Source organism: Gekko japonicus, unplaced genomic scaffold (genome assembly GCF_001447785.1).
Source record: "Gekko japonicus isolate JY-2015 unplaced genomic scaffold, Gekko_japonicus_V1.1 scaffold667, whole genome shotgun sequence".
In the NCBI taxonomy this organism is placed as follows: domain Eukaryota; kingdom Metazoa; phylum Chordata; class Lepidosauria; order Squamata; family Gekkonidae; genus Gekko; species Gekko japonicus.
Window position 1 is genome coordinate 103748 of NW_015163623.1, and position 18634 is coordinate 122381.

The following is an 18634-nucleotide window of genomic DNA, read 5'->3' on the forward strand; positions in this document are numbered from 1 at the left end:
GCAATCACAAATCCGTTTTTACTACAGAAGTAGAGTATCCAGAGTGTTCTGTATTCAGCCGTTCGATAGTGTTGAGAAGCTTCATGGAGTGCAGAACTCAGTGTCTTTCTTAATGAGAGGAATAGATTGTTTTCCAGGATGCTTCAGTTAAAAGTGCCTTGTCAGCAAAATGTACAAATGCAGGGGAAGTTACAGATTCATCCTTTAAAAGTGAAATTGTTGCTTCTCTCTCTGAGGTGGAAGACATCTCTATGGGTTAATCCCACCATGCCTTTAGGGAGGCAGGAAATAGTTTTTTCCCCTTCCTGTTGGCGCCTCTGGAATAGCCCATCCCTCAGTTCTTTTCCTGCCTCTGAAGGGAGCAGCAGCATAGAGCAAACTAGGCTTCAGTCTGTAGCTTGATTCCTATTCTATCCTCAATCTTCTTCTTCATTACCTTCCTCTTGCCTTCTCCTTTGAAGTTTCTCCTTTTTTCCTCTCCCCCTTCTCTTTTTTCCTGCTTTGTCCTCGAAGCGAAGACTTCCAAAAGGGGTCCTCGTGACCCAAAAACTTCAGCTTTGCAGTCCGCCCAGATGGCGGCTACGAAGTTGCCCAATGACTTCTTGTTGGGTGAAGAGGAACAGACGCGTGCTGTGGAGCTGGCCATCATGCACAGCAGCTGTGGGGCCGATCTGCCGGAGAGGCTAGATCGAGCCACCCCGACTAACGCGGCTGACCTGGTGGCGGCGCAAAGCGCCCAGAAGCACCACCGGCAGCCATCGGAAGGATAGCCTGCTATTTTCCCAATGCGGATGTGCCCCGCTGGTGGCCATTTTGGTGGCCCAGCCTTGAGCTCCAGTACCTCCCAGATGTCATTCCTAGTGCCTGTGGGGGCTGAAGGAGCCTTGCAAGCTGTCCATCAGGACTCCCCCAAGAGAGAAGGTGATTGGGGAGAAATGCCTTGTCCGGGTAAGACACCCGAACCGGCGGCCCTGATCCATTCATTGGACCTTGGCTGTAATCAGACAGGCTGTTAATCAAGAAATGTCCAACTTTTACAGCAGACCAGGGAATGTTCCCCAGGGGGCTCCCTCCCTACAGGCTACTCCATCCCCCATTTCCTCCTCCTGACCCACCAAGTCAGCACAAAAGGCACCCCTCTTACACCAGAGGAGACCCAGGGGGGAACACTGGGGTGAGGAGGAATCAACAACAGGTTCTGTAGATGATAGGGAGGAGGGGGAGTTCCTCTCTGAGGAAAAAGAGGAGGAGATCAAATTACCTGAACAGTCCAGACGTTTCTCCAAGGCAGAGGACTACCAATACCTGTTAATCAAGGCCATCAAGGCTTTAGAGATTCAGGATCTCCCTCCTTCCAAGTATCAAAAAGTCTCTAGAGCTAAGTTTAAATCTAAATCCAAGGGAAATTCAGAGTTCTTTCCTCCTGAAGAGTATACTGAAAAGGTTTTTCCATTTCCTGAATATTTTGAAGAATAATTGAGAGCTGAGTGGGACAGACCCACAGCTAACAAACAGTTTCCTGTATTTGCTAAAAAATTATATGCTTTATCTAATTATGCTAATGAGTTGTTGCAGGTGTCTCCTGTGAACGGTCCTGTGGCGGTGGTTCAGTCTTTGGGGATACTGTCTGAAGATGGACAGGGCACAATCAGGGATTCCACAGACAAGAAGACTGAGGGAATACTCAGGAAGATATATGAAGCCATTACCATGATGGTAAGGGCAGCATCTACAGCTTCCATTGCCTCCAGGGCCGCCATTGTGTGAATCTGTAAATTGATCCATCTTATTCCAGAAGACAATCGGGGTTTGTTGGAAGGTGCTACCCGCATCCTCAAGGCCAACTCCTTTACAGCATATACCACTCTGGACATCATCTCTTTTGCGTCTAGGGTGATGGTATCTACAGCAGTTGCAAGGAGGCTTCTCTGGCTGCAAGCTTGGCAAGCCAATGCTCTGTCAAAATCCATTCACACAACATATCCATTCCAGGGGGTTCAGCTGTTTGGAGAGGCCTTAGACAAGATCTTGGCAGAGACGCGAGACAAGAAGAGGGCCATATCGATCTGAAAGGAATGGAAACCATTCTCCCTGCCAAGATTTTGTCAGGATACCAAGAAGACACCTTGGGAACCAACTAGAGTGTCAGGCAAGCAGAGTTTCTTCGCTTCCAGGTTCCACAAGTCAGTGTTCAACAAGAACGAGAGAGGAGAGCGTGAGGCCAAGCCCAAACAGGAATGACTACGAGTCCCTGCCAGTAGGGGGCAGCTTTCACCACTTTGTTGCAGCTTGGAATGAGTCTCAGGTGGATGCCTGGGCAGTTGAGGTGGCATCCCAGGGCTATACTGCAGAATTTCATTGCCGCCCGCCAGAATGGTTCCTGAGCTCACTAATCAGCAAATCACTGAACAAGAGAGCAGTAATCAGCAAAGCTCTGCAACATCTGTTGGACATCAGGGCCATTGAGCCGGTTACCCCCCTCGAAAGGAGGCAGGGCATCTACTCCATCCTGTTTATGGTTCCCAAGAAGAATGGTGATTGGAGAGCCATTTTGGACCTCATGTTTCTGAACAAATACATCAAACTCCTCCATTTCCGCATGGAAACCTTAAGAACCATTACAGAGTTCCTGATGCCGGATGAGTTCCTGACTTCAATAGATCTTACAGAGGCCTACCTCTATGTTCCCATACATCCCTCTCACAAGCATTTCCTGCGTTTCTGCATGAGCAACCAACATTTCCAGTCAGGGGATCCATGTCCACCTGTTTCTAGATGACCTGCTAGTTTGAGCCAGTTGTCGGGCTGACTGCATCAGAAACACAGACACAACACTAAGATGTCTTCAGAACCATGGGTTCCTGGTCAGTCTCGACAAGAGTTCTCTCCAACTGACTCAAAGGATCGAACATCTGGGGGTGGTAATCGACACCACCTGCAATGTGCTTCTCTTGCCAATGCCCAAGGCCAGGAAGATCAGAGAGATGGCATCAATGGTGCTTTGCAGCACCTTGTCTTCATTAATGGCCAAGCTGTTGGGTTTGATGATGTCCAGTGGGCATGTCTTCATGCCAGGCCTCTACAGTGCTTCTTACGACCCTACCAGCGAGCAATCATGGAAAAGAAGAAGGACAACCTTTGGGTCCCTCACAAGGTCAAGACCAGCCTTCTCTGGTGGACAAACTTGGACAACCTGACTCAGGGCAAGCAATTCTACAACCAGCAGCCCAAGGAGATTTTTACAGATGCGAGCCTGTTCAGCTGGGGAACGATCATGGAGAGCCTTGCTCAGGACAAATGGAGCCCAACAGAGGCCATGTTACCCATCAGTCTGTTGGAACTTACATCAATAAGCAGGGCGGATCCCAGTCGTCCCAACTGCACAGGGAAGCAATGAAAATTCTTTCTTGGGCAGAACAGAGCATCACGTCTATAAGAGCGGAACACATCAAGGGGGTTGACAACGTCCAGGCCGACTGGCTCAGCAGCAGCAGAGAAACCATTCAAGAAGAGGAGTGGTTGCTACACCCACACCTGTTCAAGATGATAGTAGCACAATTTGGTCAACCAGTGGTTGATCTGTTCACCACACCGACGAACCACCAGCAACCAAGGTTTTTCACCTGATATTATCACCGGGAGGCGGAGGCAATGGATGCACTAACACCAACCTGGCCCAGCGGTCTTCTCTTCACGTTTCCGCCCTTCGTCCTGATATCCAAGACCATTCGCAGGATAAGAGAGCTCAGGACAGAGGTGCTTCTAGTGACACCAGGGTGGGCACGGCACCCTTGGTTCTCGGCATTATGGGAGTTGGCCAAGTCTCCACCTCTGGTTCTCCCAGTGACTCCAGACATGCTGACACAAGGACCCATCTGGCATCCACATCCCAACTGGCTATGCTTGACTGCTTGGAAATTGAGTGGCGCGATCAAGGTCATGGAAACCACCATATCTTCCAGAAGACAGTCCACTATTCGAATCTACAACACCACTTGGAAGGCCTCTGTGCGATGGTGCAGGCACAGGAACCTCGAACCCTTGGCACCTTCGGTGGCTTCAATTCTTGCCTTTCTACAGGAGGGTCTAGACGTTGGTTTCAAGGCTTCCACACAAGCAGACAGACAATGGCTTTGTCTACAGTGTTGCCTCTGCTGGGGCGATTAAGGTAACTAAGCATCCACATGTGCAGCTTTTTGTGTAGGGTGCAACGGTAAAGTATCCTCCACAGATGCACTATTTTCCCACATGGAAATTGAATACAGTGTTGGTAGCACTCAACAAAGGACCCTTTGAACCCCTCAGGGAGGTGGGACTTCAATGGCTGTGCATGAAGACGTTCTTGATAGCCATCACCTCCACAAGGTGAGTGTCAGAGCTCAGTGTGCTCTCTGTCAAGTCTTTATGCATCTTCCACAAGGACAAGGTGGTACTTCACACCAATCCTACCTTCCAGCCCAAGGTGTCTTCTGTTTTTCATCAATCGCAGGAGATCTGTCTGCCAACCTTCTGTTCTCCAAAATGAGAGATCACAGGAAGAGGTAGAACTCCAAAAACAATATCCTTCTGTCATTGCTCACACACTAACGAATACTGTGCAATGTGAAGACCTTGGGTCCTGTTATTAGTCAACATGGAATGTTTCCAGTAAGAGTTGATAAATAGTATTTGATAAGAATTGGGATTGCTAAATGCTCAGATAAAGTATATATTGTGAAACGAATGTTCACATTGCGCAGTATTTGTTAGCGTGTGAGTGATGACAGAAGGATATTCCTTACAGAACTACAGATGTATCACGGATGTTGTTTTTGGAGTTCCAGCCTTCTGTTCTCAGCCAAAACATCCTAAGGAGTTTGAGTGGCATATCCTGGAGATCAGGAGAGCACTAAAGATTTACATCATGCAGACAGACTCCTTCCGGAAGATGGATTCCATGTTTGTCAACATTTCTCCTCCACGGAACGGTGACAGGATGTCCAAGATGTCGATAAGCATGGTGCATCATGGACACATACAGGGCCGTGGGGCAGGACGTCCCCAAGGGCATCACAGCACATTCCTTACTAAGTGCAGCCACAAATGCAGTGTTCTCCATGGAGGAGGTCTGCAGTGCAGCCACATGGTCTTCCATATCCACTTTCGTATGTCATTACAAGTTGAACACAGTGGTTTCCGCAGATGTGGCATTTGGAAGAAGAGTACTGCAGCACGTCGTCATGATTGAGGAAGATGATGACCCACCCGAATGAGGGACATTGCTCTGGGAGGTCCCATAGAGATGTCCTCCACCTCAGAGGGAGAACGGCCATTGGCACTTACTGTGAAGGATCCTTCTCCTCTGAGGTCAGGAGGACATCTCAGCCCTCCCGCTTTCATCATCTTTCCTTATTTCTGTGCTGTCCTATTCTTTCTAGGCTACTTGACAGTCTTCTAGTGTTTTTTTCCTGTTGCAGTTTATGTTCAAGTTATAGTTGCCAGTTGTGTTTTTATAGGGCAAGACCAGTTATTTTGCCTTGAGATCACTGCTTTCGGAGTCCCAGAACTGAGGGATGGGCTATTCCGGAGGTGCCAACAGGAAGGGGAAAAGACAGTTTTCTGCCTCCCTAAAGGCACAGTGGGAATAACCCATAGAGATGTCCTCCTGACCTCAGAGGAGAAGGACCCTTCACAGTAAGTGCCAATGGCCATTTTAATCAGATCTCATAACACTGATTAGTTGTTAAGCAGACAATGTTTAGACAATTCATAGCACCTCTTACCTTAACTATCCTGTTTTTTTATGTTATGGACTGTTCAATGGCAAAACAGTAACTCTGGGATGCAGATCGATTCAGACGGGTAGCTGTGTTGGTTTGAAGTAGCAGAACAAAATTTGAGTCCAGTGGCACCTTTAAGACCAACAAAGTTTTATTCAAAGTATAGCTTTTGTGTGGATGCACACTTCCTCAGATGCAATGAATGCAGAAGACAGAGAAGCAGAACAGTAGCATTAAATGTTAATTGCAAAAATCTCAGCTCTTCCTCAGCAAGTTAATGCATCTGGGCACAATCTGATGCCAGCTAAGCCCCATGCTTTGAAGGCCACTTTAGCATATTTTTAAGAGAAAATAAGAAAATATGAAGGATCATCTAAGTTGGTGAGTTAGGATTGGAAAATGCTAGCTAAGAATGCTATCAGCAGTCAAGGGGAGTGTTATCCGTACCCACCGTCTGGTGTCGCTTTCCATTCACAGTTTGCCTGAGTTCTGATCTTTGTCTGACTCAGCTTCATGCAGATAGTAGTGTTGATGCTCTTGCATGTGACCTGGTAAAACTTAACCAAGAAGAACCTTCTGATTTAATCAGAATGTGTGTACATCTGAGTGAATGTCCCTCTTATATCTGTAGCCAATTTGGTGTAGTGGCTAGGAGTGTGGGCTCTAATATGGGAGAACCAGGTTTGATTCCCCACTCCTCTACATGTAGCTGCTGGCGTGACCTTGGGTCAGTCACAGTTCTCTCAGAGCTGTTCTGGAAAGAGCAGTTCTTGAAAGAGCTTTCTCAGCCCCACCTACCTCACAAGGTGTCTGTTGCAGGGAGGGGAAAGGAGATTGTAAGCCTCTCTGGGACTCCTTCAGGTAGTGAAGGGCGGGGTATAAATCCAATCTCTTCGTCTTGTGGGGTGGGGGAAGAACCTACAGCAGGAATTCAGCTGTACTGTGATGCTACTTCTATCAACAACACTTTTCCAGGTGTTATTCATGCAGATTCAACAAAACATGATGATTTCCCCATCCTCATTCCTCCTTGTTTACATTGTGGATCAAGCAGAATAAGTACAGGTAGTGCTGCCTAGAAAAATCTTTGCATTAATGCCCTCACCTTAAGGACATTTTTGTACCACCATAAGTGAGGCCCCCATCTGAACTAGCTCTAGAATTCCCCAAGCCCTTACCTGTTCTCTTGTCAATATCTCAGTCTTTCTTGAAGTAGTATTTGGAATATGAGCTCCTTTCCTCCTTTGTCCCCAAGCTCCTTGCTTTCATGGCCCTGCAGTCTACCATTCCATATCTTCCATACACTGTCCACTAGCACTTTGTTAGTAGCTACTCACCTTCTAGTGTTTTTAGCCCTTTTAGCCCTCTTATCCTGTTGATCTGGTTAAAAGGCATTAAGTGGCTGCTTCAGTATGTGCAAGAAGCCATGCTAGGAGTCTACCTCACTGGCCATCCCAGGCCTTTTTCTCTTTGAATTTAAGCCAAGGCTGAGGCAAAGCCCATTTCTTTATAATTATCATAGGAAGCAAAACCTACCAGGCATCATTTCTTATGTAAGTGTGGGCTAGATTGGAGGTTAATTGCTTGCATTCACTGTGGGTGAAAACCTTTCTGTAGCAAATTCAAGCAAGAGTTTACTATTCCTAGTAAACATTTTAATTAACACGAATAGTGTACAAGGGATTATATTCGGCCTCATCCCTCTTTTGTAGATTTTGATTTGTCTCAGAGTTCTTGTTCAGGCCATCTTTCTAAACTGTAAGCAGAGTCCAACTGTATCTGTTTTCCTTTGGCTACTTTTGCATAAAGATCTGTGTGAAATTTTCCTCCCCCCCCCCGGATAAATAAATTAATCTGCTCTATCAGTGCCTTGTTTCTGTAGTATACCGTACCCCAAAGGTCACAGTGACAATTTTCACAGAGATTGAAATAGGCCTATCAAGTAGGTCATTGCTCTTTTCCTCCTCTTTTCGTAATATCACAGCTTCAGTGTCATCCTCCTAATGAAACTGGCAGTAGAAGCAGGTAGAGATAGGAAGACCTAGGAGAAAACTGGGAGGGGGGAGGAATCCAATAGAAACATCTGTAAATCTGGGGAGGAAATAAAAAATAAATTTCTATGAATTACTTTCTCTTTGCAATGAGCGAAATGCTTTTAAATTTCATAACTGTACCAAATAGAACATTTTTAATATGTTAAACTATAACTGATGCATTTTAAATTGTCAGAGTAGTGATGCATTTTAAATTGTCAAAGTAGTACAAAGTAGTAATGGTATGATAAGAAAGTGTTAGATATATTACAATTCTTCCCAAAATGTCTGGGGATTTTTTTTTTCCTGTGGGGAAATAGTTCCCCCATCATGGCTTCAAAATTTCTAGAAATTTTACATCTCTAGGGTCAGGTCAGACCAAAAAAAATGTTTTGGTAATGGTCTTTAGAGAATTCACTACCATGTGATACAGTGATGGCCACTAGCTTACATGGCTCTGAAAAAGGATTAGATAAATTTGTAAAGCATAGGTCTATATCAGTGTTCGTCAGCTATGACAGTTAACTCTTCCTGTTCAAAGCAAAGCATCTTTCCCAATGCCAAGTGGAGACCGTAAAAGAAGGCTGTGACGTTCATGCCTTGATTGTGAACTTCCAGAAAGCCCCTGGCTGGCTGCTATTGGAAGCAAAAAGCTGGGCTCAAGTTCTTTTGATATGCATGGGGAAAATATGTTTATGCAATGAAAATGAAAGCTAGGGATTATGAGAAGGAATACCATTGTATAAATGTTTAGACCAGAGGCCATCTGGTTTTCCAGTTGTTTCTTCAGAATATGGGGAGGGGGGCTTATTTCACTTTTATATGGAGCATGTTCATTGAGAGGCAGTTGAAAGGTACTCTACATAAGACATTATTCTTTTTTAAGATTAAGTTGTGTTAAAAGGATCAATGAAACTTTCTGCGTATGCTCAGAAGCTATTTTTAGTTTTCTGATAAATTTTTTTACAAATACAACATATTAGTGATTCATGAAGAGAGGAAATAAAATATAGGTAGTGGAATAGGAGATGAGGGATTATATCGGGCATGGAGAAGTAGGAGGTAAGCTTTATGTGGATTGGAAAGTAACATGTCAAATCTGCACTATGTCTGCTCATTTTGCAATCTTGGGCAAGTGCTTGTTTTCTACATCTGTAAAATGGATCTGTATTTCATCTTTGAACATCAAAGGATGGTCCCTGGTGTCTTTATGACAGTGCTGAAATTATAGCAGACTACTTCAGAAGGCTCCAGATGCCTATTACTTGTTCCCTCTACCTCTGTTAAAGGACCTCTCCAAGTGACTTAGAAGGACCACTGGGATCCTGAGGAACTTACGTTAGCATTTGTTTACTCTGACTTTGTCAGAAGAGAGAAACGATACTGAACTGGTGTGATGATGTGAGGTTAAATAATCAATAGGTAATAATAGGACTGAAATTGTGCTTAATAAGAGGTGTTAGATCTTGCACAGAGAGGACATTCAGCATTATATAACATGAAGTAATGTCTTTCAGCTACCCCTTTTCACTCAAATTAGACTTTCTGAATGTGCACAGGCTAGGCAGGGTGGGTGGGACAGTTGGGCAGAGCTTGTAGCATCTACATTTTTTTGGCAGCACCATCTACCACAGTACAGTTGTATGGCTAGTTGCTTCAGTTCTTACTACTTGTTTTAAAGAACCTTGATGACTCAAAGTAAATGGTTGTTTTTAGGGTTCAAAAGGGGTTTCTGGTCTTATCAGTTGTGCAAGTGAAGGGGGCTTGAGAATGTTTGTCTTCTTTAAAAGCTGTGGGCTTTGCCTGCTCACAATATTCTTTCTGTAAGTCTAATTTTATGTAAACACTATTACCATGAGTTTGGTAAAATAAAAGTTGTTTGCAGAGATGCTTATACTGAGGTTCTTAAACAATTGCATGAACTGTTGAAGTTCATTTTTCAACTCCATTTTTTAATTAATGCTTTATTAAGCATTAAAGATTTGTGTTAATATTTTTCCTTCAAGGAAAGAAATCCATATCTAAAAAAGCAATTACAAAGAAGAGAAAATCTGTTATGAAGCCAGCTGTCCCAGAATTTCAGGTAAATAGTGTTTTTGTCTCTATTAACTTGAACTTCCAGAAAGCAAAGAAGCAGCATACTTCTAGGGAGTAAATACAGATTTAAGATGATTACATGTTCAGTCATGGATATTTTACTATAAAATGCAATATATTATTGTTATCATGGAATTAATATAGCTAAGTATTCTCACAAAGGTTGGATGTAAGCTTCCATAAAGTGAAGGAAAAGTGAATCTGAGATACAGGCATTCACTTTCTTGCACAAGGAGAGCAAGTTTAAATATAAGGTTTGCTCCCCTCATACAAGGGATTGATGTGAACTCATCAGTTTCCCCTTTTTTCTGCATCTCTCACACTGCATAGTATTATGTACAGGAAGGGTCGTCAGCATCAGCTTTTCAGGGGCACACGGAGCTGTCAGGATCAGGGGAAGATGAAGAAGATCTACTTCTGTTTGCAGAAGTTTGATTACAAATCGGTATTCTGTTAATTATATATGTAATACATGGAATCTAAAAATTTACTTTGCAAGTGTGGCCACCATCTGCGGATACCTAAATCTGCAAATCAGGGCCACACTTATGATGTACAGTTTTTTCTGCAAACTTGGATGATCCTCCACATTTGCAGAAAAATCTGAAATCTTTTAAAAAAAAAATACAAGGGAGGATTTTAATTCCCCCAAGATTAAAAATAGCATTCTCTGCACAAGCAGTTGTTGGAGGAGCCTAGGTGCATCGCTGGGCCCAGTGGTGGGAGCATAGCCCAGGAGTCACACTCGGCTTATCATGAAAGTGCAGGGGGGAATTCCCCTCCCATGAGTTTCATGGACCCTCACCTGTTATCTATAAAGTGGACATACTTGAAAAACCTGATTATACAGAGGAAAAAAGGTTGCAAAGAAGAAGAGGGCTAACTAAAGCAATAACATAGGAAATATATTTTACCAGAACACCATTCATATTTATTCTAGACTACATCAGCCATGATCCAGTGATCTGGCCAAGCAAAAGCCAATCTGGGAATTGCTGAGGCAGGCAATGGAGAAAAGGGCTGCTGTCTAGGGTCTTTGTATGTGTGTGGGCTCAAGACACTGTATTTATGGCCAATATAAATTAAAGCTTTTTTATGACACTTTAATGATTTTTTAATTATTGTAATTTAGCCAGTATAGAATTTCTCTGTGAATACAATGTAAAAATGCTGAGCTGAAGATACAGTTCCCAGCCCATCACCCTTTCGCTAGTCTTCCAGCAGTGCTTTCATTAAAACTTGCTTCATCCTAGTGGGCTGGGTCCAGGCTAAGTTTTCCAGTGGCAGAATGGGATTTTCCTGCCTCCACCCTCCCCCTGATCTCCACAAAATGCTGCTCCTGGAGAAGAAGGGATCTCAAGGAATGGCATGGGGGGGGGGTCCTGCAGCAGGAAGGGGTAAAGTGGTGGAAACTGCCAGTTTACTCTGGATCGGGCTATGCCATATAAAGTACGCATGAACTGAGTTACATGATTTTATGAACTGCACTTTTTATTTTTTGTAGGGAAAAAAAAATAGGACTGAAGACAAGCATATTGTCTAAAGAGCAAATTAAAAATGAGATTTTCAGGAAGTGTTACATTTTGTTGCTCTTTTTTTAAAATCCTGAATAGTTAGTGCTTGCATAACTTTTTTTTCTGCAACAATTAGAAGTTTTCTAAATGAAGCCAACAATTCTAAATTCTTACTTAGAGTTTCAAGAAAAGAAGATACTGAATGGTAACCCCTTAACTGAACAAATTAAATTCAGCTATTTCATTGTAATCTTTATTTGTATACCAGCCCAATTTTATGGCTTCTAACTTAGTCATATTTACTTGATTGATTGAGTTTGGAGTGTTTGAAGACATGTGAGAATTACTGGGGGGGGGAATTAAAATATTTGTGTGAGTAAGCTTACCGTTTTAGCTAAAATATCTATGCTTTTTGTCAGATGTTACAGTAAATCAATGATCAGATATGTGTGTTAATGTTTTTTTAAAACCCTGATTGATATGGATGGTGTGTTTGCTCTTATTTTAGCTTATTTGCACTAATCTTGACGAACTCAGGGATTTAATTAGAAAAATTGAGAATGAACTTAAAGATGTGGAAAACATTAAAAAGAAATCGGTATGTGTTTAAACTTTATCTTATTGTTGTTTAATAAAATATGTTTAAGAGGTTTCTGCGGGGATTGTCTCTTGTAGATGTATTTAACAAGTGTTTTCTGGAGCTGGATGAATCATGGGAAAATTTTTAACATTTCCACTTTGTCCTCCTGTAGGCTCTCAGTCATTAACAGCTAGCAAGGAAAAACAACATGTCAGTGTTTGTTTCTAAAGGTGATTTAGTCAAATAAAGTTTAACTTGTGACTAATGCCATGGAAAAATATAGTTTGTCCCACCCTGTCCATTTTCTCAGCTGCTTTATCGAGCATTGCCCTTTCCTCCTTCAATTGTAAACCAGCTGGGCATGGACCGTATCACTTCTACACTTATGGATATGAATTATTAATAGGACACAAGACCTACCCTTGAAATACTAATTAATCTAGGATACAACACAATGAGTTAAAATAAGACATACTTAATTAGAAGAATTTGGGAAATATTGTTAGAGTGATGGACAGTGGGAAGATTGATTCAAAGGTAAGTATCAGCCTAACCTACCTTACAGAGTTGTTGTGAAGATAACATGGAGGACAAGCAAATGATGTAAACAACTTTGGTTTGACATTGGAAAGAAAGGTGTGGTATATATGGAGTAAACAACTGTTCAAAATATACTTTTTTTAGAATTGTCACACATCATTCATATATTTATGCAAACGCTTACCTAGATGGGTGCTTGAGGCTCATGCACCTCTTTTAATAGCTGCTCCCCTAGAGAGAGGCTTCTGCTGATACCTCATTTTGAAACTGAAGCTGGAAAGAAGAGGCAAAGAGGTCTGTTGCATGAGGTGGACATATATATATATATATATAGCAGAAGTACTGCCCAAGCTAACTTCTGTTCTGTGCTCACATCTTAAATATGTGTCCTGTGATACTAGAACAGTAAATAAGTGAAATGTACAATGGAACTTTATTCCGTTCAGTAAGATACAAAATGACAAATCAGTGGCATAGATGATAAAACTTTTCATGGTTTTGCATTCTGTTAGGGTGTAGGCTAACAGACTGAGCCTATCTATGCATGCTAACTCAGAAGCAAGTCCCACCAATAGACCTTGCTCCCAAGTAAGTGTACCATGGGACTGCAATCTTAAGCATATTGTATTGTTTTTTTAAGCACTAGGGTGTCTGTTCATATGACTTCTGCTTGTTCTCTTTTTGCAAGAGACTATGAATTGCAGGCTTACTCCAGTTAAATATTCACCCATGTTAGCTCTGTATTATGTTTATTTTCCATTCCTAATCTTTCATTCAGGCATCAGTGTTTTGCTTAACCTGTATTGCTGTGAATCTGGCATCTTTATTCAGAAAGCTTTTTCTCAAGGCAATCTGCTTTTTTAAAAAAAGTCTGAAATTTAATTTATTCTAATCCTCCAGGAATTCTCGTTAGATTTCTGTAGGAGCTGAAGTGGTCTGCTCTTAAAAGTCAAGTTGGATTTATTTATATGCATAAATCTGGGTACTAGAAACTGACACTTTATTTTTATTTTATGTATTGTATCCAGAGCAGATTACAGCATAGTTCTGCTCTCCTCTGTTTTGACCCCACAACAACTTTGTATGGTAGCTTGGTCTGAAAGAGTGACTAACCCAAGGTCACCCACTCAATTTTTTGGCAGAATTGACCTTAGGTCTCCCAGAGCCAAGTCTCACCACCAAACTTAGGCTCCTCCTGTGTAGACTGCTGTGCTAACTCTTTTTCAGTGTTAACTCTTTTTCAGTGTAACTTTAGGTTCAGAGTATCGGTTCTCAGTTTAGAGACTTCATATACAGCCATTTTTCTATATTAATACCCGACTTTTCTTGACTTTCTTCTATTTTTTCCACTTTTATCTTATTTATAAAAGTGCTGGGATGCACTTTAGCCAGTAGCCTTCCTTTTTACTCATGATCTTTGATGTAATCTAGCTGTATAGCTACACTTTATCATATGTTGTACATTCTTTGCTTCAGTGATTGACTAATGAAATCTATGTAGAGTTACTGGTTTTTCCTATGTGATTATCGTATTCATCACACTTCTGTAATATACCTGAGATATCAGCAAAAATAGATAACAGGTTCACATGGGGACTGTGCAGGCCAGCTGTGGAGATTAGATTTGCTAGCTTCTAGAATCTTCAGCATGCCTAGGAGAGCTCCCCCTTGCCCTCTGTCCCAAGTCAAGAGCTAGTACTTTCCCATCCAGTCATGTGACAGAGGTGGGGAGAGTGCTCCTCTGTCAATTCTCTCTTCACCACTGTGGAGAGAGGATGCCTTGCTTCTAGCTTCTGTTCAGTGAGGTAATTTTTTCTGTCAAGTATCAGGATCATGGCTCTTTTTAAGAAATATCAGCAATATGGAATGAAAATGGCCCAAAATGATGAGCACGCTGACTGCTTATTTTACTTTGGGCAAGGTCATAACGCTACTGCCTACTAGGCATGCTGGTTGTTCACACCTTAGGCCAGCCAGGAGAGGATGTCAAGATTAAAAGCAGCACTGTGGGAAAAATCCCTTGCCATGACAGAAGAATTGGCTGATAAGTTTTCAAAACGGGCTCATACGCCTTCAGGAACACAGCAGCATCCTCAGAGCAGCTACTATCCAAAGAGCTGCCTCAGAGCCGCCAAAAAAGCAAAAAAGAAATCAAAACACGCAACTTCAACGTTGCCCTTAAGTCCCAACACCAGACTCCATCTCAATGCCGAACTTCTCCATCAGCCCTACATCGAGCATCAGACTCACCTCAACATCATGGCCAGACATTGCCTCAGCTCTATACCTTGGCCATTCCCTGATGCCAAATCTCTCCCTCACTTCAGTGGTGTTCACCCATGCCAACCCAGAGCGGACCACCATTGTCTTGGCACTGATCACCAACTCCACCTCAACGTCAAAGGCTACTAGTTTCTTGACATTGAAGCCTGTTACCAGAGAGAGTGGCAGGAGGTTCCAAGAATACTTTCACTGTTAGAGCCAGTGATGATGATGTTGTAGAGGTTACCCCACCTGTCTTGTCGGCACTGGACCACCAAAGCCAAGTAGGGCCTCCACATCACTTTCTTCAGCATCAACAGCAGCATGACCCTCATAGATGTTTGCAGCTAGCATCTAGGAGAGACCTAGCTGCCTTTCCTTCTGACCAACTTACATCAGCGCCTGAGGAAGAGGAAGCACAGAACTCGAAGAGTCAGAATGAACCTCCATGCCATCACCAAATGAAGCAATAGAAGATCCTTCACCGATTTCTCCCACAGAAGACCTAAGACTCTACTCCAAACAAGTAATTAGAATGGCTAAAGCTCTTGAACTAGATTACACTCCCACAGACCCAAAACCATCTGACCCCATAATGAATGTGTTGTATGGTTCAGAATCTGGACCAGTCTATAAGATTAGGGAGGAAGGTGCAAATTTCTGTTTCAACACCCCATGACCAATTCTCTGGTCATAAGGTTCTTCCAGCTAGACAGAGGTCAGGGTTGCACTCCTCTCCTATGGACAGAGAGGGCAGAAAGCTGGGGAGGGAGAGTTTACTCCTCAAGAGCACTGAGTCTCAGGGTCTTGAACTTCACTGCTATTATGAGCAGATATCAGATGTTCTTGTGGGAGTGCATGGCCCAACTCTTTGGGGCTCATCCAGACAAAAAGACCATAGTGAAAGTCCTTTATGCAGATTAAAAAGGCAGCAGCTGAACACTTCCCGCCACGTGACTGACTGTTTTAGTCAAGTTATGGGGTCAGATGTCATGCTCAGAAGGCGCTCATGGCTTCAGGTTTCTGCCCTGCCAATGGACACCAGGGCCAGAATTTGAATATCTGCCATTTGAAGGCAAAAACCTATTTAGCAACCAAACTGATTCTGTATTGGATAAGATTCGGAAGAATAAGATGACTGCCAAATCATTTGGGATTACGTCTCATACATCAGGGCCTTTCAAACAAAGGTACTTCTTCAAGCATGCCCAACAGTACCATCCCTACAAGCCATACCAGTACTAGTCATCACCCCATCAGCAAACAGTCTTTCACTCCAACCCTCCTTCAGAGAAAGCTTTCCCAGGGGAGACAAAAGGGGAAACAAGGCGCTCAATCCCCTAGGGACCAGCTTCAAAGGGGAAAACCAGTCATATGACTAGGATATGGCCTGCAATTTGACAATAGGTTGTCTTCTTTTGTAAGAAAATGAGAGATGATTACTCAGGACAACTGGGTTCTTTCTGTAATACAGAATGGCTACTTTTTGGAGTTTAAATCCATGCCTGGTTATCTCTCTCCACCTTCTTCTTATGGCATTTCACCCCCAGAATGGCTTCAGGAGGTCTCTGAACTCCTGTTGAAAGGGATAATCTGTTGGTTAGACCCATCTGTTGCCCACTCAGGGTTATATCCCAGATATTTCTTAATAAATAAAAAAGGGGTGGAAAGAGGCCAATTTTGGATATGAGGAAACTCAACAAACATTTGAGGATCCCAAAATTTAGAATGCTATCATTGGCTGATGTGCTTCCATTTGGGTAAAGGTATGTGGTTCATGGTCCTGGACCTCAAGGATGCATATTTCCACATTGCAATCCATGACACATGCAGAAAATTCCTCAGATTTTATTGTGGTGGCCACTATTACAAATACTATGCCCTGCTGTTTGGTCTAGCCAGAGCCCCCAGGATCTTCACAAAGTGTGTTGCAGAGGTGGTGCCCTTCCTGAGGTTACAGGAATGCTGAATATATTCTTAGTTAGACAACTGGCTTTTGTTGGGTATTCATATTCATATGACATGCTTGCACACCACCTCTCCTTTTCCATTAATACCCTGGAGGAGCTGGGTTTTATTATTAATCACAAGAAATCACATTCAGAACTCACTCAGTCTATAGAATTTATTTGGGCTCATTTGGATTCATCCTATAACAGGGCTTCCTTACCCTATCAGCAAGCTAGGACCATTCAGGCTCTCATAACCCACTTCCCAAAGGTCATATTTTAGAAGGCAGTGTGAATTCAGAAACTATTGGGTTTGAAATCCTCCATCATAGTAGCAGTCCAGCATGTTAGGCTTCACATGAGACCAGTGTTCCCTCTAAGCTGAGTTAGTGTGAGCTAGCTCACCGTTTTTTAGCCTCCAGCTCACACAGTTTTGTCTTAGCTCAGGAAGGATGGCTCCAGAGCAAACTTTATTTATGCAGTAGCCAAATCAGTCGCTCACAACTTTAATGCCAGTAGCCCACAAAGTAGAATTTTTGCCCACAAGACTCCACAGCTTACAGGGAGCATTGCATGAGACCCTCTCCAAAATTGGTTTGTGTGTAAGTTCGTAATCAATTCTGATCCCCAGTGGCTTAGGCACTCTGTTCTTAGGTCTGTGCTGAGATCTACAGACTGGTGGTCAAGAGATGAGAACCTGTTACAAGGGGCTCCCTTAGGTACGTTTTCCTACAACATACAAGTATGTCTGGATGCCTCTCTAGGAGGATAGGGGGCATATGGTAATGGTGTTTTGGGTAGTGACTGATGACCACACAAGGAAACTAGATTACACATTAGAGTTTTGTTGTTGTTGTTCAGTCTACTGGAACTCTAAGCCATCAGGTGTGCTCTTGCCTCTTTTGCAGCCATGATTGAAGGGAAACAGCAGTTAGTCACCATGGACAACATGACGGTACAATTTTACATCAACAAAGAGGCACAGACTATCCCTGTGCAGAGAAGGAAGCCTATTTGGCAGTAGGCCATACAACAACACATCACCCTCACGATAGCTCACATAGCCAGTCAGGAGGTGATGGTGGCTGCATTGAACAGAGAGGAAGGGATGAATGTTCCTTAAACAATCACTATCTGGATCGAGTTTTCAGAGAATGGGGGCATCTAGCTATAGATATCTTTGCCGCCGCAGAGAATACCAAATGTGCCCTGTTCTGTTCCTGCATGGCATGAGACAAGTGCTCGATAGGGGATGCTTCCCAGTTTTTGGTGTGGTGCCATCCTATTTGCACTCTCTCTTTTCCCCTTGCTGTGCATGGTGGTAACGAAAATGAGAGCAGACAAAACCACCTGCGTCCTGATAACTCCATATTGCCCAAAAAGGATTTGGGTTATGACACTTTGGGATCTAGCAAAAGGGAGTTCAGGATGTTGCCAGCTGTTGAGGAAGTTCTCATAAACAATCCACTGCTCCATCATAATGTGAACCCCCCTCGCATCTGGCTGCATGATTAATTTATCAGTAATGCAGTGGTCAGATAGGGCAGCTAATGTATAAGTATGTGCCAGGAAACCCTCCACACGAAAATCGTATAGTTCTAAGTGGCATTGATTTACACGTTGGACTCAACAGCGACGGCTTAGGCCAAATAAGAGGTCATTACCATTATCACTTAAAGATGAGGGTTTGTCCACATCCCCAGTGAAAGTTCACCTAGCCACAGTTTTGGCTTTCCATATGGGCCTGGATTCCTGCACTATTTTTTCTCATCCACATTCAAAAGGGTTTTTTCCACTTTTTAAAAATTAAATTTACATTAACAATAAACAATACACAATATAATTACTTATTTAGATCATTTACAATAAAAATATAAAAAGAAAAATATAAATTAAATAT

At 42.9% G+C, this 18634-nt stretch overlaps 1 protein-coding gene across 1 annotated transcript in view; it reads left to right on the plus strand.

The window, feature by feature from the left end:
* KIAA2026 (KIAA2026 ortholog) overlaps positions 1–18634 on the plus strand; it is a 72881-nt gene that overhangs the window by 46700 nt on the left and 7547 nt on the right. The window contains exons 4-5 of the mRNA XM_015407472.1: positions 9799–9875; positions 11912–12001. Of these exons, the coding sequence (XP_015262958.1) occupies positions 9799–9875; positions 11912–12001 (167 nt within the window). The remainder of the gene's footprint in view (positions 1–9798; positions 9876–11911; positions 12002–18634) is intronic.